The sequence below is a fragment of the Battus philenor genome, unplaced genomic scaffold (assembly GCF_028537555.1).
Source record: "Battus philenor isolate CCGP_79_NKW_IND1 unplaced genomic scaffold, ilBatPhil1.0.hap1 SCAF_11, whole genome shotgun sequence".
Classification (NCBI taxonomy): Eukaryota; Metazoa; Arthropoda; class Insecta; order Lepidoptera; family Papilionidae; genus Battus; species Battus philenor.
The window spans coordinates 5,484,047-5,510,881 of NW_027181673.1; the positions used below are offsets into that span (position 1 = coordinate 5,484,047).

At 29.5% G+C, this 26,835-nt stretch overlaps 4 protein-coding genes across 4 annotated transcripts; 2 read left to right on the plus strand and 2 right to left on the minus strand.

Moving 5' to 3' along the window:
* Positions 1 to 9,663: 9,663 nt before the first annotated feature.
* On the minus strand, positions 9,664 to 13,038 carry LOC137929093 (V-type proton ATPase subunit D). The gene is made up of 6 exons (XM_068772128.1): positions 12,912 to 13,038; positions 12,716 to 12,833; positions 12,444 to 12,591; positions 11,469 to 11,684; positions 10,593 to 10,723; positions 9,664 to 10,387 (listed from the first exon to the last, which is right to left on the minus strand). The coding sequence occupies exons 1-6, from the start codon at positions 12,950 to 12,952 to the stop codon at positions 10,301 to 10,303; spliced, it is 741 nt and encodes a 246-aa protein (XP_068628229.1). The 5' UTR covers positions 12,953 to 13,038; the 3' UTR covers positions 9,664 to 10,300.
* Positions 13,039 to 13,429: 391 nt separating this feature from the next.
* On the plus strand, positions 13,430 to 16,784 carry LOC137930760 (oocyte zinc finger protein XlCOF20-like). The gene is made up of 4 exons (XM_068774067.1): positions 13,430 to 13,617; positions 13,700 to 14,079; positions 14,903 to 15,345; positions 16,368 to 16,784. The coding sequence occupies exons 1-4, from the start codon at positions 13,498 to 13,500 to the stop codon at positions 16,601 to 16,603; spliced, it is 1,179 nt and encodes a 392-aa protein (XP_068630168.1). The 5' UTR covers positions 13,430 to 13,497; the 3' UTR covers positions 16,604 to 16,784.
* Positions 16,785 to 17,166: 382 nt separating this feature from the next.
* Positions 17,167 to 22,623, minus strand: LOC137931118 (uncharacterized). Its single transcript, XM_068774521.1, has 6 exons — positions 22,344 to 22,623; positions 21,524 to 21,694; positions 20,728 to 20,911; positions 19,651 to 19,710; positions 19,326 to 19,566; positions 17,167 to 17,318 (listed from the first exon to the last, which is right to left on the minus strand). Exons 1-6 carry the CDS (start codon positions 22,524 to 22,526, stop codon positions 17,267 to 17,269), a joined length of 891 nt encoding a protein of 296 aa, XP_068630622.1. The 5' UTR covers positions 22,527 to 22,623; the 3' UTR covers positions 17,167 to 17,266.
* Positions 22,624 to 23,203: 580 nt separating this feature from the next.
* LOC137931087 (heme transporter hrg1-B-like) lies at positions 23,204 to 25,045 on the plus strand. Its single transcript, XM_068774489.1, has 3 exons — positions 23,204 to 23,469; positions 23,594 to 23,767; positions 24,553 to 25,045. Exons 1-3 carry the CDS (start codon positions 23,346 to 23,348, stop codon positions 24,708 to 24,710), a joined length of 456 nt encoding a protein of 151 aa, XP_068630590.1. The 5' UTR covers positions 23,204 to 23,345; the 3' UTR covers positions 24,711 to 25,045.
* The last annotated feature ends 1,790 nt before the right edge of the window (positions 25,046 to 26,835 follow it).

Here is a 26,835-nt window from a genome sequence, read left to right on the forward strand (position 1 = left end):
ACTCTGTATCTAAATCAATGATAACAGAAATAATGATAATATAGTGAGAAAAGCGAAAGTAAATCAATGTTTAATATTTTAGAATGGTGACTTGTTGTGTGCTTGATGTGACAGTGTAATTGGAAATAAATGTGAAAGCATATTAATTAGAGCTACAAATTCACTCCTTTAAATCTTTTACACCTATAACCAATCAACCTATATTTTGAGTTCGAACTATTTTTTGTTTCCGCAAAAATATTAATCTACCAATGCAGTGTGATTGGAGACAGGTACCAAATTAAAGAGTGATAAACGGCCAACATGTGGATCAAAAACAAGGGCAGAGCTTATTCCACATTCGCAGCACAAAATACGGCGAGCGTCACAGTAAATGAAGTTGCAATAATTCATTCTCGCGGGCGCGTGTGCGGAGAGGTCTCGTGCAAGTGGCCGCGACGGGTCGCTCTACCGGTTGCATTAGCGATCGACGCGACGCCCTATAGATGCAGTTACCTCAACTAGAGTTTACATGACCTCAAAAAAAAAACTCCCAAGATGCTTTAAGACGTCCACTTTCATCGTAGTTCGTAAATAGGAATATTCATTCGTAATTTATGGTAGGATAACCCTTTTATGAACGCCCTGTATAACCTTTACAGTACATTTACGAATGATGTGACTAGTTAGATTATTTTCAGTGATACTCTTTCATATCTTAAGAGCAAACGCATTTGCAAATGTTTCTTTAAAAACTTGTATCGAAGTACAATGTTGGTCAGACGGAGTGTGTTCTTTTCTCTGACTTCATATTTATTGTACATACTATCAGTGGCGTACCTAGAACTTTTGCCGCCCGGGGCGGTCTCCAGTTTGCCGCCCTTTCTATTATAAGTCGATCAAATAGTGGTTTTTATAAATTAATAAATAAATAAATAATTAACTCATAAATAAATTATTAAGTTATTTAATCAATATTAATTAATACACAGAGTATTTTTTCTAGACATATTTGTATGCACTCGTAAATATATTTATATAATATCTACTCTTCTAGCTTTCATACTAGAAAAATCGTGTATAATGCTCTCAAAATTTATATTATTTGTAATTTCTTGTTCTATTGACAATATTGCAAGATTTTGTAATCTTAATGGCCTCATTGTAGAACGAAGTTCAATTTCAATTTTGAGAAGCTTCTTTCGCAACTAGCGACACTGATTGAAATTGTTAAAAAAATTCTCAATAAAATTACAATGTTGGGAACAGAATTTTCCAACCTATACTGCCGAATAAATTTTAGCAGATCAAGAGGGCTCTTCTCCTCGTTTTTCTAATGTTTTGCCTCTTTTTTTAGTGTAGGTACAGCCATAAAAACCTGGATCCTTTTTCTTTCAATATGGAACTGTTCTTTATCAATGTCAATCAAGTCATTTATTTGACATTCAAATTCTTCGTTTAGTAGGTTACACGGTAATATACACGAATATTTTCTTACAAGGCCATGCAACTGATCGAAGCGTTCTTTTATTTCCTTTATAATTCTGTCCATAGATGAAAACATTTCTCTTCGTACTTCTTCTTCTAAGGATAGCCCCACGTCTCCACGTCGAATTTTTCCCACTCATATTTTTTCTTCTTCCAACTCGACGCTCAGTCGATATCTCCGATAACAGTCGATAACTCTTCACTAATTATTTTGGCTGCTATAACAGCGTTTTGTACTAGCGTATTTCTTTGTTCCATGAAATGTGTTTGCAAAGAATTTAGTTTTATATGGCATTGGTGGACATTTAACCCTTTTACTTGCAGGTATTTTTGAGCGTCCTTAATTTCCAAAAGGACGGGTTCCCATAAATGAATGTAACATAGAAAAGAAAAAGATTGCATAGAATTAAGTAATATTCCAGCATCTGATCTCGTTTTACTATTTTCTTCTTCTAATAATCATAATAATCATTTATTATTCAAGAAAGAAAATAAATATGAAATGAATAAGTTGCTTTTTACAACTATAAGTAAATATAAAAAATGCCGCCCCAAGGTAAGTGCCGCCCGGTGCGGACCGCACCCACCGCCCCCCCCTAGGTACGCCACTGCATACTATAATCATTATTGAGTAAAACTGCCGAATTGTATTGTTAATATGTATAAATTTTAGCTGTATTTACCCATAAGGGAAATTTGTGTAAGAAAAATTGTAAAAAATTATAAAACGCTGTCGTGCCTCGCAGCTGGGAGAAGAAAGATTCGTATCAAATAGCGGCAACCCTCTCCCAACTGTCTGCGTTTAGTAAAAGCGAAAAAAATATTGTAAAAAAAAACACTAACGATACAAATTATAATTAATAAAAAAAACTATAATCGTTGGCATAAGCCGTCAACACACTACTTAAAGAGCAAAATTATTAATTCAAATGTACTGCGTAAACAACAAAAAAATTAAGTTCTGGTCAAAAATTTTGTTAGCACATACGCAACTATTATTTATTTATACGTTAATTTGTTTATGAATTGGACATTATGAATTGAAGTTTGTTATTATATGTTTTAAGTGTAAAGAGTTATATACTAATGATATATTACATAAAATTATAATATATATAAATAATTGTCTGATCAAGAAACTAACAAATCCAGATTGTGTGTAAAACGTAAAAAAATTAATAGCAATAATATCAGCCGGGTTTAAGAATTTGCGGCCCTTGGTACGAAGCATTTTGCCCTTCTCCCTAACTTATTATACTTTTAATTAGTAATGTATGTACGAGTGATAACAATAACTCTACATAAACACTCTTGTTCCTTTAGCAAAAATTTAGAACAAGACCACATTAGCTCAATCCGGCCATGGCAATAATTCAAGAAACTATAAATAAGTTACGCAGAAACCTTTTTGTCTTTCAGATAATTCCAAAAATCTAGACAAAAATGGTTAGCACACATCAGAGAATGTACTTCGACATGATAAGAACTACTACAATAAACTACTAAACCTTCTTTCCTTTTCCTGAGAGTTTCGAAAAAATCTATTTAGGTAATTTCAAATATACAAAATAAGGGATTAATACATTTTTTCGCTGAAAATAGTGGTCAATGATTGTACTTCTTGTTAAACAGTTCTTTCAAAATGCGATATGAAAATAATCTCTCCAGAAAACCGTTGTAATTTTTACACGCAGTCTAAATAATATTTTCTAAAAAGCAATCAACGTAAGTTGATATAAAGAAATATTAGTAATGGATTCAAATACATTGAAGATTTGTTTCGTTGAAATAAACATGTTTGTAATCTTTTAAATAACATCAAGCGGCGTCAACATATACAGAATGATTGGTCATAGGTGATAAAGCTTTAAAGTGTAACAGCTCATTTGTCAGCTTTTTAAGCTTTTACTATTACTTTAAATCATCCTGTATAAAATCATCACACTGAAAAATTTTACAGTAATTTATTTTTTCTACATAAATGAAACAGAAAAATAATTTCGATAGGTCTGCAGAGACAGGTAGTAAACCAATAATTAATTTTGTGTCTCGTGATTTGAACTGTGAAAACGCTTTTAACTTACTTCATTATCATAATTGTATTTATTGTTTTTGAAACCATTTATTTTTAAAAAGACTGTACTGCCTTTTCAAGCTTTCCAAGCTTAGACACCCGTAACCAATCACCCTGTATACAAAACTTAAGCGAAATTCAGTATAGACACAAGCATTTGTTGACATTAAAATTTAATTTATTCTAGTAGAAATGTTTACAATTTCGATGTATATATGGATACCACTTTCATTTGGCAAGTAGGTACAATTTGTTTACATATATAAGTGTACACGATAAAGTCATTTTTAATTTCTTAAGTAGCTACGTAGTGACGTTCTTAGTAAGAAAGTCATTCGGTGCATTAAACAAAACATTTGCAAAATGCAACCACTTCGCAATCCCTCTCTGTGGTGTCAGGCTCGCGACGACAAAGGGTACACTGGGATAATTAAAAAGGAAACTGCAATATATAGCAGCCGATGAAAGAATAAAAGGCGCACATGTTTATGGACTGATCCGGCGACTGGTTGAGCTTCAAACCCTGGTTTTCTTTGTGTTACTAAACATGATATTATCATTTTGCAGGCGATATTAAATTAAGGATCATAATGGGATAAAAAGTGATCTTTAGCTGCGTTATATTATAAGTATAATTAACAAGATTTTTATTTTGATACAAACATTTTAATAAAATAGTATTTTAACGATGTAACTCGGAATACCAGTAAGTCGTGATTGTAAATGATCACCGTTGGCCACATAAACCTATTACCTTATTCTGTTTACTGCCTAGCTTCTCTTTTTTCCTTTGCATTGCAACATATTCTTATAAAGCTGTTTTTAATTGCTCTTAGCAAGTATGTGTATCTGTACAAGATGATTGATTTTAGATGTAAAAGCTTTAAAGCAGTGAATGTATAGCTTATTTGCTGTCAATCAATATATTGTACACATCAATATATTGTACACTATTCCAAACTGAATGGTTTCAGAAAAAACAAATAAGCTAATGCTAATACAGAAAGAAAAAACGTTTCCAAAATTCGAATTTCTGATGTTAATTATTCCTTACAGACCAAAGTATTGGACTGACACATTGCATTTGAAGAAATTAATTGATTTAACATATTTCAGAATGATCACTTTACACAGCGTGATTTGTAATGATTTTGTAAGGTTAAAAGCTTGTCACTGACAAATGAGCATTGACCACTTGATACTTTTACACCTATAACCGATCACTCATCATAATGTCTCTGAAATCTTATCGTTTAGAGACTTAAAATTTAACAAAAGTATTTATTTTCCCAATTAAAGATCAGTTAAGAATGGATTCTTTGAAAGTTCACCCACCAGTGGGTTGAGAGGACGTTCATTGATTATGCAAATACACCAAGCTAGCATAGCTCTTTAGATATGAAACTTGATCAAAATACTTTCTTTGGCACATTAAAAATTTGCCAGAATGTATTTTTATAAAATAACGGCACTCGAAAAGACAGTGCGGACAAATTAAAAAAAAATTGAATTAAAAAAAGAAAGATTTTTAAAAACGCACTTTCTTTCTACACGTATGTTATCATTACTTTATTATTGCTGAAACTATCGATTTTTGTACGAATTGTACTATACATTAATTGTAAGTAAATATATAAATACATACCAATAATAAAACATTAACCCCTATAAAGCTTTTATTATAACCAATCCACCTGTATATCTATACGTGGGTCTTTTCATTTGTCAAAACATTTTTAGTTTCAAAAGATTCAATATAACCAAGTTGATCCTTTGATTACATATCATATATCAATCAAGACATTTATATAAAATTTCCGGAAAATTTCGAGTGTATTTTCTGCAATAGGGGGAGTCCCCTATGGACCACACCTGTTCTTTTGTGTCTCTTTTTTATAGAGATCTCCTGCATTACGTATTATTAGGGTCGAATCCTGTCTCGGGGGACTTTAGACACAGACAATGGTTACGTATGCCACACAGATTTGACCACTAGTTCAAACAAATATCGATTCTTTTTTGTATTCACATTAGAAATATGCAAATCTTTAGTTAGATAAATACTGGTACTAACTAAATGATCAATTAAAATTTGTACTGAATGCAGGTAAATAAATAATAAGTAACAATATATTTGCAAATTAATTTCAATAATTAAACTTGCAAATATGTGATGGAATTTGAATCTTATTGGAATGAAGTAAGGTACAAAAATAGTTTGATGTTTGCTAAGGAGAATACGGACCTTTACAACCACCCCTTTCCCTCGGATTCACCCTACGCTGCCCCCCAACAACGCTCTGAGAATTCATTTACAGCTAAATAGGTTCGATTATTGGATAGTAGTCAGATTGCGTATTGCGTTAAGCCGTACTTCATGTTTGTATTGACTAGGTTAAAATTACTGTTCCAATGTACATGATATGTGCTGTGTCTAAAATACAGATATATAAATACATTAACATGATCTAATATGCACAATCACCAACTCTAGCAGTTCATAAGTATAATATATCTAAGATTCAAATATAGAATGATGACGTTTTTTTAATGTACCGAGTGCAACACGACTTCTTTAAACATCCTAATTCGATATAAAAAATTGGTTCGGCACGCAAAGAATCAAAAATTTACAATTATTATTCAAAATTTCTTATCTCGTGAACAATCACAAAAGTCATTTTAAAAAAATTATATGAATTAATACGTTTAATATTTTCCTTCTTTATTTATAAACTAACAATAAAGGTAATAATTAATTATAGATACTGTCGTTTCTTAATGAACATGGTTTAGTTAAATTTATGGCATAATAATATACTTTAAAAAAATACGTTATTAAAAAAGTACTAAAATAAAATAAATTTTATGGCATAATTTTCTTTTATTTTTGGAATAAAAGGTATTATCTATACGTTTATTCTACAACCGATTTTACAAAAGCTATTCAATACATTTACCACCCACTAACATTTACTATAAGACCCATCAACCTGGAAAGTTAAATATAATACGGCCGAGATCAAAAGCCACGTAAAAATATCTATCGTTTTATTCATAGCGTACATAATAGGTCTGACTGTAGATCCGACAATATCGTTGAAATAAATTTTATCTTGTCTTTATTACAGAAACAATAATAGGAAAAAAGTTAAAATATAGGTAATAATATACTATATATAATATACAACAAAAAAAAAACATTTTGTATATACAGCATGAATTAAACAATTGTTAACATATTTAATATATCTTACACGTCACATAAAACGTTTATTCTAATGTCCAGCTGTTTATAGTTCTATGGGTATTGATTATTCGTCTCCCCTGTTCACTTCCCTCCCTGCCTCTCTCCACAACCACTCCGTTTGCGGGTTTTTCCTTTAAAAACTAAGTTAGCAACTTACTGTTTTCAAATATAAGTCAAATTTAATATATTTTGTGTAAGATTAACATGAATATAATTCGAAACAGAAACATCGATGTTTGGCCTTTAAATTTTCCGCATTATTATTTATTTAAACACTTATGCGAAGTATAATGTAGAACTTAGTACCGAAGATATTATCCACCACAACCGTTCAGGTGGTGCAGAGATATGTTAATTAAGGCAGACGAAATAAAAATATTATAAAAGAAAAGACATTTTTTCTTTTATATTTATTTGAAAATGTAATAAATGTTTAAGATAAAAATTTAATTTAAATATAGCAACGACATGTACCAACTATAGTAGGAAATAAATATTCTTATTAGAAGGATATGAATAAATAGCTTTCAGTGGGATAAATGAAAAACCGGTATAAAATCGCCCTCATGGAAAAATTACAGATGTTTTGTATAAAAGTCCAAGGTCCGATTCCCGTTTATCATGTAACGAGAGTTTTCGGAGTCCAAGCAAATTAAATTCATCTACAATAAATAGGTCAACCCGATTTGTACGAACGAAGTGCATTACACTTTAATTAAGGTAACGCTCTGCAAATTAACAGGTTTCAAATTGTATTTAAGCTTTTATGTTATTTTATTTTAACATAGGATCCTAGACAACTTCTCGTTTGAAGGGAAAATTAGTTTTAGTGCTGTCAGGGAATTGTGTTAACGTAATTTATATCAAGTAATAATTGTAAAATACTTAAGGGTCCTTAAAGATCTGGAGTACATACCACACATTGGCTAGCTCTGCGTAGGATCATTATCCAAAAGGTGGACGGAAGATCTTGTTAGGTCCTCGGAACGCGCTTTATGCAGGCGGCTTTCAGCCGGTCCAATTGGAAATCTATGGGAGAAACCCATATCCAACAGTGAACATCTTGTGGTTGAATTGATCTCGTTTATTGTGAAGTAAAAATTTTTAGAAAAGCTTCAAATGACCATAATATCTTAGCTGTTTGAATTTCCTTTTTTTTTCCTACTTATACTGCTGTCTAACGCTCGTCCTGAGTGTTATTTTAAAAGTAATTGACTGTACGGAAGAGATTGTGCACAATATAAAGTGTTTTTTAAGCAATGGGTTTTATTGTAATTTCTTACATTAAGGAAATAAAAATTACTATTATTTTTATTTATTAAATACTTTTTACTTACACGTTATAACATAAAGATATTTATATTATCTCGTTTAATTATCACACAAAGTTTCAAGTTCCACGGGTAACAATAATCAAATTTCCCAAGAAAGCCATATCTATACAGTAATATAACTTTCTCATAAGCATATTTTTCTCATAAGCGATTATCATTTATAATATTATATTTATTTGATGTTCCATGACGCAAATCAATCATTTTGTAAGCGTGTGTTAATACCATTAGCTGTAATTTGGCAGGTATGCTAAACATGTGATTGATAGTCACAGTGAAGTTATGCATGTGGGCGTGATTCATAATCATCCCGTGCCTAAAACGATGTATCAAACATATCAAATTTAACGTTAGATGTTTTGCAAGAAACCTAAGATCTGATTTTACGTTTATACTAGAAAATTAATAGTGTATTTTATTAGTTGGTAATAACTAAGGATGCGTTTACACGACCGCAAAATGTGATAAATAACGGTCGTTTAAATTTATGCTGATTGTTTATGTTATTACTTGACGTGATTTAGATTAATTTATATTAGAAACGTCCTATTATTTTATGAATTGACATTGATATGATTCCAAGCAGATTCTACGTCGTTGTCGTCGTCGTTTCAATCCATAGACTCCTACAGAAAAACATAAGCCTTTGCCAAATATATCTTTAGAAGGATATACGATAATCGCCACGCTTGACAGGCAAGTTGGTGATGACAGTGTGGTATTATGGTAAGCAGAGGACGCTGCTGCCCATCTTCTTGAAACTTGATTGTGAACAGTGGCAATCCTATATAAATAATGCAAGTGTGAATTACATTAGAGCATCTCGGGAATCGAACTTGCAACCTTCGATCGCAAGTCTCAGTTTTCTAAGCTACTCCGCTGGGTTACCAATGTTCTGTGTATGCGATTACATAAACGCACTACAAAATGGAATAATCTTAAAGAATAACTAGAGACTCAATGACTTCAAAGTGCTCAGGGATTTTTATTGGTATATTTCCAGAACATTCTTTTTGTAAGACACGCTTTTCAAAAAATTCCACTTTCCCTAAGAAGTGTTTATAAAAAACTTGGAAAGTCGGTAAGATTACACCGAAGAGAACTTCGATATGTGCTATTAGTAACATGTTTACTGCTAACAATACACAACTATGTGAAAGAAATATTTCCCGAACAGCGTTTAAAATATAACTCGAAATTGGATCCATATTCTTAAAGTTGCGGCGACGGCTTCTTAGCCCCAGTATATGAAAAAATGTATTTTTTATAACTGCGATTTTTGGCACATTATTTAAAAAATACCAGTATAGCAAACATTACATACGTTTCATCAATCCCAGATATTTTGTTATATAAGCAAATTTCTTATCTTTAAATAAAGAATCCGAATATTCAATAAAAAATGAATAAAACAATTTGCAACATTTTTATTTTTTGAATCGCTGAACCGAGTATATGTAAGAAAAAAAGACATCAAGGACATTAAACAAATCTCTTATAGATAAAACTTTTATTTAATTAGTAAAGAAAACGACAAATTAAATAATAATAATATATTTCATTTCGCAAACTTGTATTTACATGATCCTTACTTAAAATATATTGATTCATTATCAAATAACAATTCAAAAACATAAATACTATATGGGTGTACTTATACTGGTATTAGTTCCTCACGGGAACATATTGAAGGTCGCGGTTTTTTAAACCACATTACAAATGTATATGTAAACAATTAAACATTGAAATCATGTATTAAATTAATCATTTTTAATTCATTAAACGATTTATTTAATTAATACATTTTATTTGATTACATTTAGTTTTATGAAATCGTAAATAACTTTAGACTAACAGGATTTGTTGGAATGCTTGCAGCTATGAAAGAACAGCCAATAAAATTTGTCGATTAACGCATTTTGTGCCGTAACCTTTATGCAATAAGATATAATTTCAATTGAGTAACTGTATGAAGACCAACAACTATTTACAGAGAATTGAACACTGTAATATCAATGAAATTGCTTTAGTCAGAGATGCAGAGATGGCAAATATTTGCAAAGGTTAGCAAATGAGTTTCAATCAGTAAAATTGCTACAACTTTGACCTAGCGTTACTTCGACTTGACTAAATATAACAGGCTGGAGTTTGCACTACATTCTTCTAAGTGATGGTTTAGAAAAGCAAATCTTCGTCCCCCTCATCCAAAAGGTTGGCGATGTCGCGTACGTCGTTACCTGATGCAACCATGGCCGCTTTTGCCTATACAATAAAAATTGAAATTTAAAATGTAAATTAAACAAGTTTGCACATTATATTTCAAAATCAAAGTACAAAAATGGATAAAATTTTCTAACTGTCCCCTATCTGCTTGCACCAATTTTCAAGTCTCAAATTAGTAAAATATAATTTATCCATTTCTATACTTGCATTATATAAATAAATAAAAAAAAGAAGTTTCACTCACAGCCTCTGCTTTATCCTTGATAATCTTCTTCTTGTCTTGGATCTTCTTTAATCTATAAAATTCCTCACGTTCCAATTCATCAAGTTCAGAGATAATGTAAGCAAGTGTACGCTCCAAGCGAGGAATAATAACTGTAAAAAAAACAGATACTGGAAAATATTATATGTACTAGGCTATCTAGTAAGTTTATGTAACTTTGAAGCCAGTGTAAGGGCAGGTGTAAATGTAAGAGTATTATTAAAAACAATAAATACTTGTACAGGTTTAAGTAAAAATTGGACAACAATCTTATCTCAAAAAAGTTCAAGCCTTAATCAAAGATCTGCCTGCAGCTTATAGAGAAAGAGGTACCCATTTTAAAAGTATATTGATAAGTATGTGAGACCAAAAAAAAGTCAAGGACAACTATGAAGGCTAACTGGCAAAGATAAATTAGGATTAACATAAATAAAATAATCTTTTTGCTACAGTCCAACCTCACTGCGCTTTCTTCTGGTGCAATACAGCATTCTCAGTAGCACTATGATAGGCCATATTTGGCGAAACTTGGAGCTCCAGATTGCGCAACAAGAATAAGTTATGCCTGGTAATAATATTGTCTCTTCATCAACATCATGTTGTACTTATGCCAGTGGTTTGAAAAAAGCATCCATTCAATCCATTTAAGCCACTATGTCAAAAATGAAGATTCCCCTAATGGTCGCCGATGTTTGTAAAAATATGGCACTTTAAGAAGAAGAGTCATCATCATTGTCAAGTCAGCCAATAGACATCCACTGCTATAACAACAGCATAGGCATCCTTCTCTCTTAATGTACATTATTTTGCCAACATGTTTAGGCTCATTACATTTACACTGAAAGACAAATAACTGACCATGCTCAATGGCATTGACACGTCTATTGGTAATCTTGATAACTTCATCAAGAGTAACAAATGAAGTCTGCAGAGATGCAAGCTCAACTAGTAGTTTGACTGCACTCTGGAAGTTCTTCTTCAACTTGGACAGCTGTTGACCACCTCGGGCTAGACCGGCTAATTCATAAGTATCTGAGCCATCTTGATATGACTCGAAAATTGGAAGTGTAACACCTGAAACATGGATAATGATTACATTGTATATTAGTAACATGTATTTACAGAAATACTGTAGATTAATGCTAAATGAAAAATAACAACTAACAATTAAACAGCAACACTATAAAAATCAAAAACAATCTTCAGATATTAATAATATAAGTAATTCTTTCAATATCCAGCAATAATTATCTTTATAAAAAAAACCACTCAATGACAATGGTAATAAGGTACAAGTAAATATTTGTGGTTCAGTATATTGTAGCAGTGTAGCAATAAAATATACTTTAAGCTACATGAAACATATATGAAAAATATCTTAAAAAGGTTTTGACAATAAACAAATGTATGATTTTAGATTCTTGTATAAATTTAATTTTACAATAATTACATTTATACATAGTATAAATTAAGTATACATAGCTTAAATGTGATTCTTGTAAAATGAGTTTTTTTTTTAAATAAAGATCATTAAATGAAAAGAATTATATTTAGATTTTTATTCTCTAATATTATACAAGTGAACGAAGTGATTAAATTTAATTATATCTTTAAAAATATTCCTTTACTGAAATGATGTTAATTGATTCAATTGAATCAAAGTACAATACCAATTGGCTTATATAATATATCTTAACATAATCTTATTAGACAAAAAATATTAACAAATTAAATAAAACTGGGTTTTTCATAAAGTTTGCCATGACAATATTAGAATAAATTGTTTATGTAATGTCGATATAAATTACGAAAATCTAATAACGAAATTTTTACCTGCAACATTATCCTTCTTTGAACGAATCTTGATCTGCGCTTTGGTGACGTTTTGCAGCACAACCTGATTGAAATCTCCAGTAGTAAACTTAGCTTCTGCGAGGGAGAATGCAGCCTCTTTCATGACTTCCCCCATAAGGGTTTTAGTCTGAAAATTTTTGAATTAGAGCTTTATTTTACAGAGTTGTCATAGTTTTTTAATTAAATCTGATCCAAGTGCCTAAATTTTACAGTGAGTACGCTAAGTCGTTTTGCCTTTTATGTATACTTACCTCAATAATTTTGCTCAAAATCATACGGAACCTAACTTGTAGAGCATCAGCTTTTTTCTTCAGAAGCCCATGGCCCTTCTGTGCTCCAGCCAGGCGGCCCTTCATTAACATTTGGGCTCTGAAACCAAAAAATAACATTTAAATATATATATTTTGGTAGTCAATTTAGTGAATATGAATAATATATATTACTTACCCCCGAGAAGGGAAAATTGCTAATTTATCTTTCCCTGACATGTTGAATTAGGAAAATATCGCCGTAATCCTTTATTCAGGAATTTACTCCCAATTCCTATCACCTGATGACAGAAACGATTGCTCGATAAAACTGTTGTCTATGCTTAGTCTTGTGATCTTGTTCAAGAATATAAATACAAAATGAGATATTTTTTATAAAATTTAATTTCTGGATCTCACTATTTTTTAAATACATTATACTCATTTTACGATATTTATATAATAAATATATACTAAAGCATTAAGTTTAAATATTTAAACGCGGACATCGATAAAAATTTTTTAAAAATATCTGCTTGATTTTTATATTTAAAATGTATAACTTATCAAATACAAAGTCTTTAAACGCATGTTCTTAATAAGTAAATTTAAAAAAAAATTAAAGCATTAATGATTATAGGAACGCACATAATTTTTTTAGCTAATTTGTCAACTTACAGCTGATTTCAATATTTGTCAATAAAAGTTTCCAATACGTGTTAATGTTTATTTACATAGTGTCTTATTATCAAAATCATATTAAATGAAATTTCTATTGGTACAGCATGGACCCTGATAATAAAGTATGTAGAATTTGTCTTCATGACGGTGCAATATATCCAATTTTTGAAAAAAGTGGTGAAAAAGATATTCATACCAAAATTTTAACCTGTCTACAGGTTGATGTAAGCTTCTTAGTTAATAAAAATTGTTTTTATTTATTTGAAATTTCAATATCCAAGTTTTATAATAAACTTTGTTTTTAAGATTGAAGATCTAGAAGGGTGCCCTCGTCAAATATGCAATGACTGTAACCAAAGTTTAGATAACTTTATTAATTTTATGAATACATTCAAAGAATCTAGCAAGATATTAAAGGATAGGTTGTATGTTTTAAAAAAAGAAAATGAACCATATGAAAATGATTTTATCAAGGAAGAAAAAGTAACAAATATAAAAAATGAAGCATGTGCGTTGGAAGAAAATGGTGGAGAAACTCAATTGAAGTTAACAAATGTTAGTGTAAAGAGGAAACTTAATAAAGGAAATTTAAATAATAGAACCTCTAAAATTCATGTCAAAAATAGCACAAATAAAAGAGCATCTTCTGTATCAGAGGATGATACATGGAGTGGGGAAGATTGGTGGTAATATATTTTTTTAAAAAAAATCTCTGACTAAATTGCTGAACAAAAATAAATAAATCTTAGAGTTTGTAAAAATGACATTTTAACATTTTTGAAGCTATTTTTAGATTGATCATTTCATAGAATTAAATGTTAGTAAGTAAAAGACAAAAAATAATTTAAAATTATTTAGATTTTGTTGAGTTCTGTTATTAAGGCTTTTTAGTATGGTTAATATATAATATTATCACTTAATTGCTAACCAAAAAAGATCTATAGCTTTCTCTTAACCAATGAATGAATAATATAGTAATTTTTATTGAAGAAAATAGTGTATATTTTATAGACTATAGATTATTACATTTAAAAATTTTACATTTTGTAATATGGTAATTTTAAAATGTCTAAGAGTGCAGAATTAATTTATGGCTTTTAAATAAACTGTCTTAAATTAGTGGAACAATATATTGATCATTTATTAATATTAATTATTAGTAGTGGCTTATTCCCTAATTAACTGGACAGAAAAGAGGAACTCTTTTTATTACATTTCACTAAAGCATCTTATAAATATCTGCATTTGTACCATAAGCATATTTGTATGCACAATTTTCCTGGTTACTAACACTTGAGTGTACATATGGCTGTACAAGGCATTGAAACCAAGTATTTAAACAATAATAACACACTCCTGTGAATGATAATAAAAAAATGATAACTATTACATTGCTTGGATGCAATGATTATTTGTTAATTTAAGTTTAAGTCGGTTAATGTATTGATAAATGGCAATTAATTTATTTTAGCAAATTAATATTTTTTTTAAAAATTGGTAAACTTTCAGTTTAAAGGTAGGCAAAGTTGTGGAATCTACTAAAAAACCCAGGAAAAACTTGAAAAAAGTATTGAAAGCAAATGAAACAAAAGGACCACCGCTACCAAAACTGTGTGATCTATGTGGAGAAGTTTTCAAAGACCAAGACAAACTCTCCATCCACAAGAGAAATTTTCATTTTAAAAATCCTGTCAAATGCCCCAAGTGCCCAAGGTTCTGTGCATCAGACTATTATTTAAAACGGCATATAAAGCGGAAACATGAGAATGATAAAAACTTTGTGTGTACCGCTTGCGGCAGTCGTTTTGCATTTAAAGGAGAAATGACAAATCATTATAAAAATGTTCATAACAAAGCGTCATTGCCCAAAAAAGTGTTTGCCTGTAAAATATGCAACAAAAACTATAAATGTCATAAATCAGTGATTGTTCATGAGAGATCTGTTCATACAGGTATTGGTTTCATTTACTTTTCATTTATTAGAATATTAAATAAATACTTTATATCATAAGTTGAATGTTGAAAATAAATAGGCTACCAATCCTTTTGAACACTAAAAGAAAACCTAATCATAATAAAATATAAAATTTGTAACACAAAAAAAATATTGTTGCGTATGTTTTGTTTATTTACTTATTACTATATAATACTTATTTAAATGATTATTTATTGGGTGATTTCATAGACAACAATGTATTTTAGTAATTAAAAAACCGCTAAAATCTTTATAGATTTTCGCATTTAGGTTACATGTTACATTGTCACTGTCTTAAGTTAATTAAAAAAGAAAGTGTCTTAGTAACCATTGCATCATAGTAATATTTGTAATAATGAGGTTTATCTCGAATACTAAGCAAATGGGTTAACATTCTTGCTTACACCATGTAAAAATTTTAAATGTTCTTAGAGGGATCTGGTCAGTCTTGGATGATATGGATTGAACTTAAATGATCTCCAATTGCGTTAGGACTAGTTACTTCTTTGGAATTTTTCACCCACCAGATGGCGATATAGCTCCCGTCAGAAATCCTTGCTTCATAATATTAGTTCCCAATGTGGTCCCAGACCCCTTGGTGTGCAATTGATACTCGGCAGGTTGTACTATAGTGTGCAAAAAAAATTTGCGGATTATAACTCGCAGGACCGTCTACGAAAATTTATCCTCTTTTTGACCACGTATCAATATAGGCAGATAGTGTTTAAAAAAGGTCAGCGACTGTTACTTTTAAAACTTGCATATTCAATATTCAGTACGCCTTGCAAAGCTCTGCAACCATCCGCAACACTTGTTCAGATGATCAAAGGACGAAATTAGATTTGAGGTGTGTCCACTTGCAATCTTGCTTGAACTTGTATGATTCAGAATATGTCAATATATATATTGAGATAATCTGAATAAATAGAAGTATATTTACATTGAAATGATTGTTGGACATTCGTGTTCTGTATGTAAAATAAATTTCCATAATTTAAGGTTCTCGACCAGCAGTATGTGCAATTTGTGGTTCAAGTTTCTTCCACATTGATTACCTCAAAGAACATATGCGACTCCACACAGGAGAAACTCCATTCAAATGTCCCATCTGTGGAAGAGGTTATGCCCAAAGGTGCAATATGAAGAGCCATCTAAGAATACATAAGTTATCAGAACTAGATGAATCTATGTTAAGCAAACTCAATCCAAACTATATAAAATTGCTAAAGGCATGAGTTAATTAAAACTTTTGTAACCTATTTCTTCCATTTATGTTCTATCATAGATGATTTTCTATTTATAAATCTTGTTTTGAATGAATGTATGAATTACATTAAATAATAACTATGTATTTTTATTTATCAATAGACTTTAACAAAGTAATTGGCAATTGGTAAATGGCAAATATAGCGTTAGAGCCAGATATTTTTTTGTTGTAAATATATATAAATGTTAAAAATATTTGTTATATAGTTTTGTTAAACTTTTTCCATATATTTACAACAAGTGAAGTTATCCATATGTATTGTATATATTTTATAAGATTATGTAAATAAAAAGTAATAATATTGCATATTTACTTCAAAATAAGAATAATTTTTCGTGCAATATAATGTCAAGGTCGTAAAAATAAGTAATAAACAGATATACTTTTAGAATAATGGATTTTATTTCTTTTAATTATTGTCATTCATTATTTTTCTACACTTATACTTAGTTTACTAAAATAAAATGCAAAACGGAATAAAAGACAATTTCACATAACATATTACAACATAGTACGTTCAGTAATTGTTAAATCATAACCACATTTTAAATGATGCACAGTTTAAAACAAATGGTTTAATTAAAACTTCTTCATGTTAGTTCTATTAATCTTCCAGCATTGCATATAAAGTTTACATTACATTAGTAAATCTTAAGTTCCCATTTCTGTTTCTATCTAATAACCTGGAAAACAATTTCACATATTATTTATACATACAAACAAATGTTTTAAGCGTTAAATCTCTGGAAAAGTTCCATTTAACTATGAATGTTTATATGATGCCGGATTTCCAGCAGTATGTTGTAAAATAATAATAACATTAATTTTTATGATGTTTTCATACCCTTTGTCTGATTAGTTGTAAATTCTCGCATTTTGTTGAAGTGAGCCTATTAAATAAAGGTCCCTAAAGGTGCATTATTATTGGAAGAAAGTTACCTACAATTGTGGTCAAATATATAACATCATAAATATTCAAAATCAATGGAAGAAAAGATTAAGTAGACATGTCAAAATTCAAAACATCAACATCAAAATTCTATATTCAACAATGTAGATGATTAATTTAGTCTGATACTTAACTCATTTTGCTATGCGGCAGAATGTGAAACTTGTACATGAACAGGCGGTGTAACATTCACACAGCAGTGGTCTTCCAATTCCAAACAATTTGAAAATTGTATGAGTTTTTAAAATTATAATAATATGAGTAAAATTAGTCCAGTAATGATAAATAATATATCATTAGAGGTACGGAAATTTCGCAAAAAAAAATCACCAATTTCGCATTTACATTTTTCAAAATTTAAAAATTTCGCATTTATATTTTTGAAATTATAAAATTTGTGTAAATTAGGTATTTATTAAACAAAAATACTTGTTTATTAATTATATTACTAAATATGAAAGTAAAGTTTAACAAAATACAAAATTTCAAAGTACAAGTCTTAACATTAAACAATTTTAATTAATTAAAAGATAACATTGTAGAAATTTCAACATTTGACTCCTTAAGCGTCGTTCTTCGGTCCGCTACGATAACATTGTATATGCTGAAGTAGCGTTCAGCGTCCACGCTGTTGGTTGGACTCCAAATACTCTGTAATGCTGCTTCAGCTAAGGACGGGAAGTTGCATTTGACAACCAACAATATGCCCCATACATTGGGGTTTTCATTTATATTAATAGGCCGAAGAATTAACCCATGAAAGTGCGCATACCCAACAATTAGCTCATTTTGAGGAAATCCTTGGAAAAAAGGAATTTTCGAAAAGCTTTCCAGCAATACGTTTATATTTAATGTGGTTGAACTTGCAGCCACAGATGGAGAAAACAATTAGCCAATGCGAAAGAAAGCCTCGTTCGTCTTATTTAATTTCATGTGAAGAGAAAGCTTACTGAAACTTTTGTCGCTTGCTGATTTCAACATAGTTTTCATTGTCTCATCAAATCCTTGATAGTCCTTAAGACATAGTGACGTCTTTTCATCAAAATAACCTTGACGTTGCCGTTTAAGCGATGATTTTAAATCCTCTAATTTGTTGCATAACAGATATGCAATTGGATAACTTGTCCCTTCTAACTCATCAATCAAATTCATTATTTTGGGACAGAACTCAGAGATAAAAGTTATTTGAGTTTTTAGTTTTCGCTTAAAAGTTATATCAACGTAACATTTTTTCAAAAATAGAACACTAGAATTTGGATTATCCACTTCATCAAAAAAGTCAAGTATGTAATCCAAGTAGTCATTAAGATATAAAACTGCAATTTGCAACTGCAATTGACGCGAGTCGCGACTCGGGCGATACGATAATAATTTAATAAATATTTAATAAATAATTTAATAAATATTTAATAAATAATTTAATAATCAATACGAACACTACCATACATTTCGCATTTATGTGTAATTTTCGTTATATATTTTTTTTAGTTTTTATTTATTCGCATCTATTTCGTAAATACGAAATTTCCGTACCCCTATATATCATATATCTTAAGCCTTACAAAGTACATCATACATACACATACATATCCTATACAAGACACTTAACTCTACATGCCAAGAAGACTTAACTATGGACAGGCCTGCTTCCATAATAAATTAATAAATTTTGGAAGGGTGCTTTCTTATTAGCATCTCAAATTAATAATATTTTAAATATTTATAAAGTTATAAAACTTACTCTTTTAATGAAGTTGATATTTCTCTAAAACACTTTAACTTTTCCTCTTCCAAGTTTGTTAAATAGTTAACTTTGTTCATTTCAACTTCTTTCAGTCTTAATTCTTCTCCTTTTAGTTTTAATTCTATTGCCTTTAATCTTAACTCCTCTCTCTTTTGTTGAGATCTCTCTTTTTCTAATTCTAGCTTTGATCTAATTTTAAACTCTTCAAATGAATTGGAGTGTTTTTTTGATTTTTTATCTGTGAAAATTTTAGTAAATATATATCAATATTTATTTCTGAATTAATAGAAAATTAAGTATAATTTATTAATGCTATGCAAACCTCGAATCTTTGTTCTGAGTCCATGATCTGATAAATCGTCGAAAAGGTCTGATTTATCATCTGAAAATTAATTCACAATTAAGTGTCAAGCCACTGTGCATAAATAAATAAAATTATTTTCCATAAAATTTATTTTTATTTTACTCATAATCCAGCTGTTGCAGGATGGATTCTTATCTGTCATAAATGTCTACCTCCATAAAATTAAAAAAATTATAATATATTTTATGTAATGATTATAAATATAAAATTTATAATCATTACATAAAAACATGCCAAGTGATGTTTCTATGTAATCATTGTACAGGCATAAAATTTATATACTTTTTGAAACTTAATTCTAAAACTTCGTAACACATTTTTAATTAGATTTAAGTAGAGATTAGAAAGTATATTTGCTATCTACTACAAAACCATATTAGTGGTAATTGCAGAGATATTTATGTTCTATGAATATGTTTATAAAATAAATTATTTTTATTCCCATCATTTAAGGTTCTCAACTGACAGTATTCGCAATTTATGCATCAAGTTTCTTTAACATCAATAACTTTGAACAACATGTGTAACATTGGAGAAACTTCATTCAAATATTCTTTCTTTGGACGAGGCTACGCCCAAAGGTACAATATGAAGACCCATCTAAAAATACATAGAATAGGATCTCAGAACATATATGTAACTAAAATATAATAACTATTTGTAAACTAAATATGAACTATATAATTGATATTACAGTTTTTTAATTTTTTATTTGCAATTTTACATTTTAGCTTCTATTATATTTTATTTTTTAATGGAACATGTGCCAATATATGTGGGTATGACAACCACTAGGTGGACTGACCATTGTGGCAATTATTGGAAAAGACTATACTTTGCAATGGAAATTTATCAGCTGATATGATAATGATATTTCATTTTACATAAATTTTTAATTTGATTTAATGGGGTTGATATTATTTGCTCTATTATACAATTTTGACTTGACATTGTTTCATGAAATAAGAACATATACAGAATGTGTTTTATAGTATTATAATTCAGGAAAAAATTTTTTTTAATAGTAAACCTTACCAATGACATCCTCCCTGTCGTCAACATACTTTCTTTTATGCCTGGCAAAATGCCTTAGAACTTTGTCATCATCTTCATCTGAAACTATTTTTTCATCGTTTAATTGTGATTCATTAGACCCTTCTGCTAGAAATTCCAAATGGACACCATTCTTTGTATTATCTGGTATTTCAACTTTGTGTATCTGAAATGATGATTTATTATTTTAAACAATATGATTTTGATTATTCTGAATGATCTCCAAGATTACAAGTTGATTGGTTTAAGTTTTAATTTCTTCTTTTATATGTATATGTTTACATGATAAATACCCTCTAATCTTTTACATGATTATGAACAATCAATATACAGTGTGATTGGTTATAGATGTAACAACTTTAAAGTGATGAATGTAAAGCTAAATCGCAGTCAATTAATATATGGTACACATTACCAAAAAAATAAATGCTTATAATAAAGTACTGATAATACATATATATACTCAGGGTGTATATATATATATATATATATATATATATATATATATTTATATATACATATACTTGATAAAAAGTGAGCTTTACTTTACATTTCAATTAGGATGTCTCATCGGTGTTCTATTCTACTAAAATACTTAGTAATAGTATTAGATTAATATTAGTAGGTACATTTACACTTATACTTCTTCAGTAGTAATTTTTAGATAAGATTTTTTGATGAGATGTCTCAACTAAAAGAAATGCATAAGTATATACTAGCATTACATAATTCTATGCATTTTTGTGTAATTTAATTTTCTTTGTATATATTTTAATACCATTTCAAAGTGTGACTCCATGCTGTCATCATTTATTGGATAGCCAATGATTCTGAGAAGCCTTAATTCCAGATTGGTTAGTGCTTGTGGCTGAGGCATAAATTCATAGGTTTTTTTCTTAAGCAATATGTCTGCTTTACGTTTTGTTTTATTTTTCCAATCTGCCCACATCTGTAATCAAGAAACGGAATTACTTGAGCAGTGTTTGACACCTATACTTCATCATTTTAATATTAATGTGCCTTATATCATTTATTATCATCATCATTTCACTGCTCCAGACTCAGAGCATCCCTCCTATAGTTCCAGTAGGTCCAGTTAAATAGTCCAATACAATATGAACTTTTATCTGTCATTCAAAAACAGTTTAATCACACTTTAATCATAGTTACAAAAAAAACCTTTTAATATATGTTATTCAAATTATTTAAATTCAAATTAATAATTTCCTAGGGCACCATATTTCAGCTCTTATGACTTACGGGACTTCCCATATTATTTTTGTTATGTTAATACAAATTAAATGGATCAGAGGTTCAGCCCTTTCAGACAGAAAATCAAAACGCGATTCGGGTAACAGTCCAAAAAAGTCTTTTCATCAAGACTCAAGCGACCAGTGAATTTCTAGAATACCTGCTTAAGAGTGTAGGGCCTCTTAATTAGGTAAAATCAACCCGAAGTTCCTGCAGAAATTCTCGAATATAGCTATTGCAAAGAAGTTTAAGCTAAACATCTTTAGAATTAAGCCAGTAAAAACCAGTTGAACCTGTAAATACCCCTGAGCAAACAGTATTATTTGTAGGATAAAAATATCCATTACCTTACACCATTTATAAGCATTTTTGAATGCGCCTCCTTGTACTGAATTAAGCTGTATCGCCACCTTTTTCCAGAAACTCTGTCTGTTTGTATCAGTGTACATGACTTTACCTTGTATCATAACACCATCTTCGCTAAGCAAGTCTAAGAGTTTTTTCATTTGAATTTGACTGACTCTGGTCATTTTGGAACGCGGCGAATTTAAAACATTTAATAAAATTACCCATTTATGTTAGTAGCGTTTAGTTTCAATAAATAATACACAACAAACAACTTTCAACTGTCAAAGTAAATTTTTTTTTGACATGTCAAAGACTTGATTTTGTAAGCTTTTTCTGTGAATAGAAATCGTTTACTAAGTTAATACTATATAGTTCTCCGTATAATTAACAATGCTTTAAACAAAATTCTATTATTTTATCAAACTTCATGCGAGAACAATATAATATTACCTAAACATGGAAAGTAAATAAAAAATTTCTTCACAGTATGGGTTCTAACAAAAAGACAAATTTTATTTATGAATTAATTTAAAAGGATATATTTTGGATTGTTATTGGTGTAAGCCGACAGACATTTAACTGATGCAATATGGATTGACAGGCTTAAATCCAAGCACAATTTATAAATAAGGACATGGTATTTTTATATCAACATAACATTTAATAAAATAGTGAATTAATCCATAATAAAAATAATTCAATTATAGAAAAGATAAAACTAGTCTAACATAGCTTACATAAATGTTTTACGTGAGAAGGCTATTCGACCTTTTAACGGTCGTCCACATGTCACTTGTGTAATATTGGGACTGCCGAAGAAATATCTGTCAGCCAAATGTCTTTCGATATTTAGGCTGGATACGATCTGTCATATTGTTGATACTTTTATGTTGTGATAGTGAATATCGTTATATGTTTGTTTATTTAAGTTTGAAATATAAATAAATAGAATTTTAATCGAATGTAAAGTTCATTTATATGCTAAATAGGAAAATTGCGACATGTTTCGTACTAAAATTTACATAATATTAAGCGCTTTAGGCGCGCTCCTTGGTATTTCTGCTTTTATTTGTTTTTGTCTGGTTTACGCCAACGTAGAAGCAGGAATGTGGGCTTTATTATCTGGTAAGCGTATTAATTCTATAATTTATTTTGTTTCTCCGGGTTTTGTCCATCGATGTTTAAAATGTACAATATTTGATCTGAATATTTTAAAACTAAGTAAGAAAAGTTTGATGTGTTTTTGCAGGTATTCATGCCGGTCTATCTCTAATACTTCACTGTCATTATCTGGAAGAATCCTTGCATGTGAATTTTTCAAGAAAATCCTTGCAATACATCGGTGATTTCGGCATTGTTGGTTTTGTTTCTGGATTAGCTCTCACCCTTTTTTATATATTTTTGGAAATTTACTATAAAACAGGTACGTTGGCTTATTTACTGAAAATAAATGTATAATTGCTACTTTTATATAAAGATAATGGATTCATGGTAATATGTGATATTCCCCTTGTATAACAATTAATATTGCACTTGTCTATAAAATACAGTATCTTATACATTGCTGTCATTGCACTTGTCATCTTTAAACAAAAAATGCAATGTTTTCACTCGGCTGTTCCATATAGAATGTGGAATGCTTGTATTTTCAAAGTTACATGGCCATTTATTTACTAGCGAGAATTACTTCATGAAAAGTTCCAGCAGTTATGAGGCAAATGCAATATAGACCTGTTGCACATAGGCCCTTGCATGAAATCCATCATCATTAATCAATCTAAATTTGTATACTAGATGACATAAGGTTGTTAAAAACAAAAGTATATATTGTTGAATTCAACTTAAGAAAGCAAAATTATTTTCTGGTCCCCCTAATAAATAGAAATTCTAGAATTAAAAAAAGTTACTAACTTAATAAGACAACCTATGAAGTACCCACTCAAAGGAAGCCTGTCTAGGAAAATATAGCCAAGGCTATTTAGGAAGTGTACACTTTTAAGAAAGTCAAGGCACACTAAGAAATATATATGTTGTTGTTTTTTCTATTTTGTTTCTGATATAAATCAATTTATAATTTATGGAAATTAAATAATAAAAATATACAATACTGTTATTTATAAGCAGATAATAACAATAAATATTTATTTAATGCCATGTTTATTTTGTATAATCTATTTCAATATTTACCATACAATAATTATGTTACAGATATTGTTCCTATTCAGACAAGTATCATCATCCGTTTGGTGTGGTCATTCATGATGATGAAATGGGGTTTGGCTCTCTATTTGTTCACCAAAAAGTACCTACGTACTTACAATGATCATCAGCTGTTTTCGGAAAATCCGAATATAGAGGAAACATAATTATCTTATTGTGATTTAATTACATAATTTTGCATGTTATGATATTAAGTTTAAAAAGATATGATTTACTATGTTAATATATTTTATTATGTAAAATATTAAAATAATCTATTTTTTTGAATGGTGGCGGCCTGTAAATAAAAGTATTTAATATGTATCCATATCATCAGAGAAATGATAATTCGTTACATAATTATCTATTTTTAATTGGGATCTCTGGATTTGAAAAAAAAGTCTTATTTCGAATTTTCTGCTGATTGGACTTTTTATAAAAACATTTTAAATAGTGGTATTTATTATTCATAATTTAATCAGTAGGTCTCTGGGATCAAATAGAAATCAAAATCTTTTCCATTTGATTTATATTTTTAAACCTCTTAACTATTTTTTTTCAAAAAACAATGATTCAAATTTAAATTTTAATTGCATTAATTATTATATACTAAATATTATTTCAGCCATCATTATAAATTACTGTCTTGGACACTGGACTCTGAGATAAATATTTTATTTTCTGTCTTATACATGATGTTCTGTTAGTTATATTTCATTGGAAGGAAGTCACAGGTTACATTACTGTTGGCTATTGCCAACACTAATTGGAATATTAAAATGTATGAATCTGGAATTTTTCATACAATAGTTCTATCCTTTGGCTTTGTTAAATATACATCTTAATAGCCAATCTCGGAGTATCATCAACTGATACAACTTGGTGCATACATTTATCCTGTAGCACTTCAAATTATTGATAAGTAAGTACAATTGGTTTCACTGTGTGTAATTACTGTAATATTGATGTTATTCACACATATGTCTTAGGTGTTGTCTATATTTTGAGACTGTACTGTTATCTGCTTGCTGTTTTACAGTAGTCATAATTTTATAAAAATAAAACAAAAATATTGGAAAGTACTACCTAATTTGCAAGCTAACTATGAAATTGATAAAGCAAAGAATGTTTATTGAATATTTTCCTTAATTCTTATAATGTCATCTGCATTTCTAAATATTATAATACCTCACACATGTAGTGTTGAATAAATTGGAAGTATTTACTAAAACAGAACAAACTTTTTTTATCTCTTTGCAAAGTGCATAAATATAATAATGTTAATATATTACCGTTGTCATTTATCTGTTATTATTTCGCAATATACAAATAAAGCTTTTTGTTTCTTGAATGTTTTGCTTTGTGCACATAAAATAAGAATACATTTATGGATTACTCTATTTAATTTTAGAGAAAGCCAACATTGACAAAATTGTATTATTATTTGTATACAAAATAAATTATCAGTATATCATAAAATATAAACCTTAATTGGATACTGACTGATTTACCATGAACATATTGTAATGAAGTAGAAATCTAGTTTTTAGAAGTGATGTTTTAAAAGATAGCTAAGATCTCTGTATGTAATTAAACAAGTTACATTTAAAACAGTTGAAATGTTTTTTTTTTAACTCCAGTGTTAAATTATTGTTTATAGGCTTTATCTTATTGTGCTTTTTTGCAACTGTAAAAAAATATAAAAAGATTCAGGGTTAAGAAAAAAACAAATTAATGTTATGTTTGTGCTAGATTTAAATTAGTCTTAGTAAAAATATATGTATTCTTTATCGTGTTTACGTAGATAAAAATAAATTATATATTGTTTTTGAATGTTATTTTATTGAGTAATTTTACTAGTAATATCTCTGAGGGTGGTAATGGTAGTAATCCGTCACACTTAGCCAGGTAATAGCAACTGACAAAGTCGAGGGGCCGAAACCTCTCGCGCGTCCTTGAGTCGTATTGCTCAAGGGTATCAATGACGGCTGAGGTCCCCTCCTGGTGGCCCTTGAGCCAAGTCACTCCATGGAGCGTCCGCCTAAGCGATCTAAGGACTCGGCGGCCTCCCAAACCGATGAAATTATAGCAGTGGTGTACCAAGAACTTTTGCCGCCCGGGGCGATCTCTAGTTTGCCGCCCCTTCTATTATAAGTCAATCAAATAGTGGTTTTTTATAAATTAATACACATAAATAAATTATTAAGTTATTTAATCAATGTTAATTAATACACAGAGTAAATTTTTTTAGACATATGTGTATGCACTCGTAAACATATTTATATAATATCT

Bases quoted from the DNA above. Each gene is read 5' to 3' on its own strand.
- LOC137930760 (XM_068774067.1), top strand. From the start codon at position 13,498: ATGGACCCTGATAATAAAGTATGTAGAATTTGTCTTCATGACGGTGCA. The intron at 13,618-13,699 runs GTAAGCTTCTTA...TTTGTTTTTAAG, and splicing joins TAACCTGTCTACAGGTTGAT to ATTGAAGATCTAGAAGGGTG. The intron at 14,080-14,902 runs GTAATATATTTT...GTAAACTTTCAG, and splicing joins TGGAGTGGGGAAGATTGGTG to TTTAAAGGTAGGCAAAGTTG.
- LOC137931118 (XM_068774521.1), bottom strand. From the start codon at position 22,526: ATGACCAGAGTCAGTCAAATTCAAATGAAAAAACTCTTAGACTTGCTT. The intron at 20,912-21,523 runs GTATTAAAATAT...TCATCATTTCAG, and splicing joins TGGAGTCACACTTTGAAATG to ATACACAAAGTTGAAATACC. The intron at 19,567-19,650 runs GTTTGCATAGCA...AAATTTTCACAG, and splicing joins ACTCAGAACAAAGATTCGAG to ATAAAAAATCAAAAAAACAC.
- LOC137929093 (XM_068772128.1), bottom strand. From the start codon at position 12,952: ATGTCAGGGAAAGATAAATTAGCAATTTTCCCTTCTCGGGG. The intron at 12,592-12,715 runs GTAAGTATACAT...AAAAATTTTCAG, and splicing joins TTTTGAGCAAAATTATTGAG to ACTAAAACCCTTATGGGGGA. The intron at 10,724-11,468 runs GTCAGTTATTTG...TTTTTTTTACAG, and splicing joins TGTCAATGCCATTGAGCATG to TTATTATTCCTCGCTTGGAG.
- LOC137931087 (XM_068774489.1), top strand. From the start codon at position 23,346: ATGTTTCGTACTAAAATTTACATAATATTAAGCGCTTTAGGCGCGCTC. The intron at 23,470-23,593 runs GTAAGCGTATTA...GTGTTTTTGCAG, and splicing joins AATGTGGGCTTTATTATCTG to GTATTCATGCCGGTCTATCT. The intron at 23,768-24,552 runs GTACGTTGGCTT...ATTATGTTACAG, and splicing joins GGAAATTTACTATAAAACAG to ATATTGTTCCTATTCAGACA.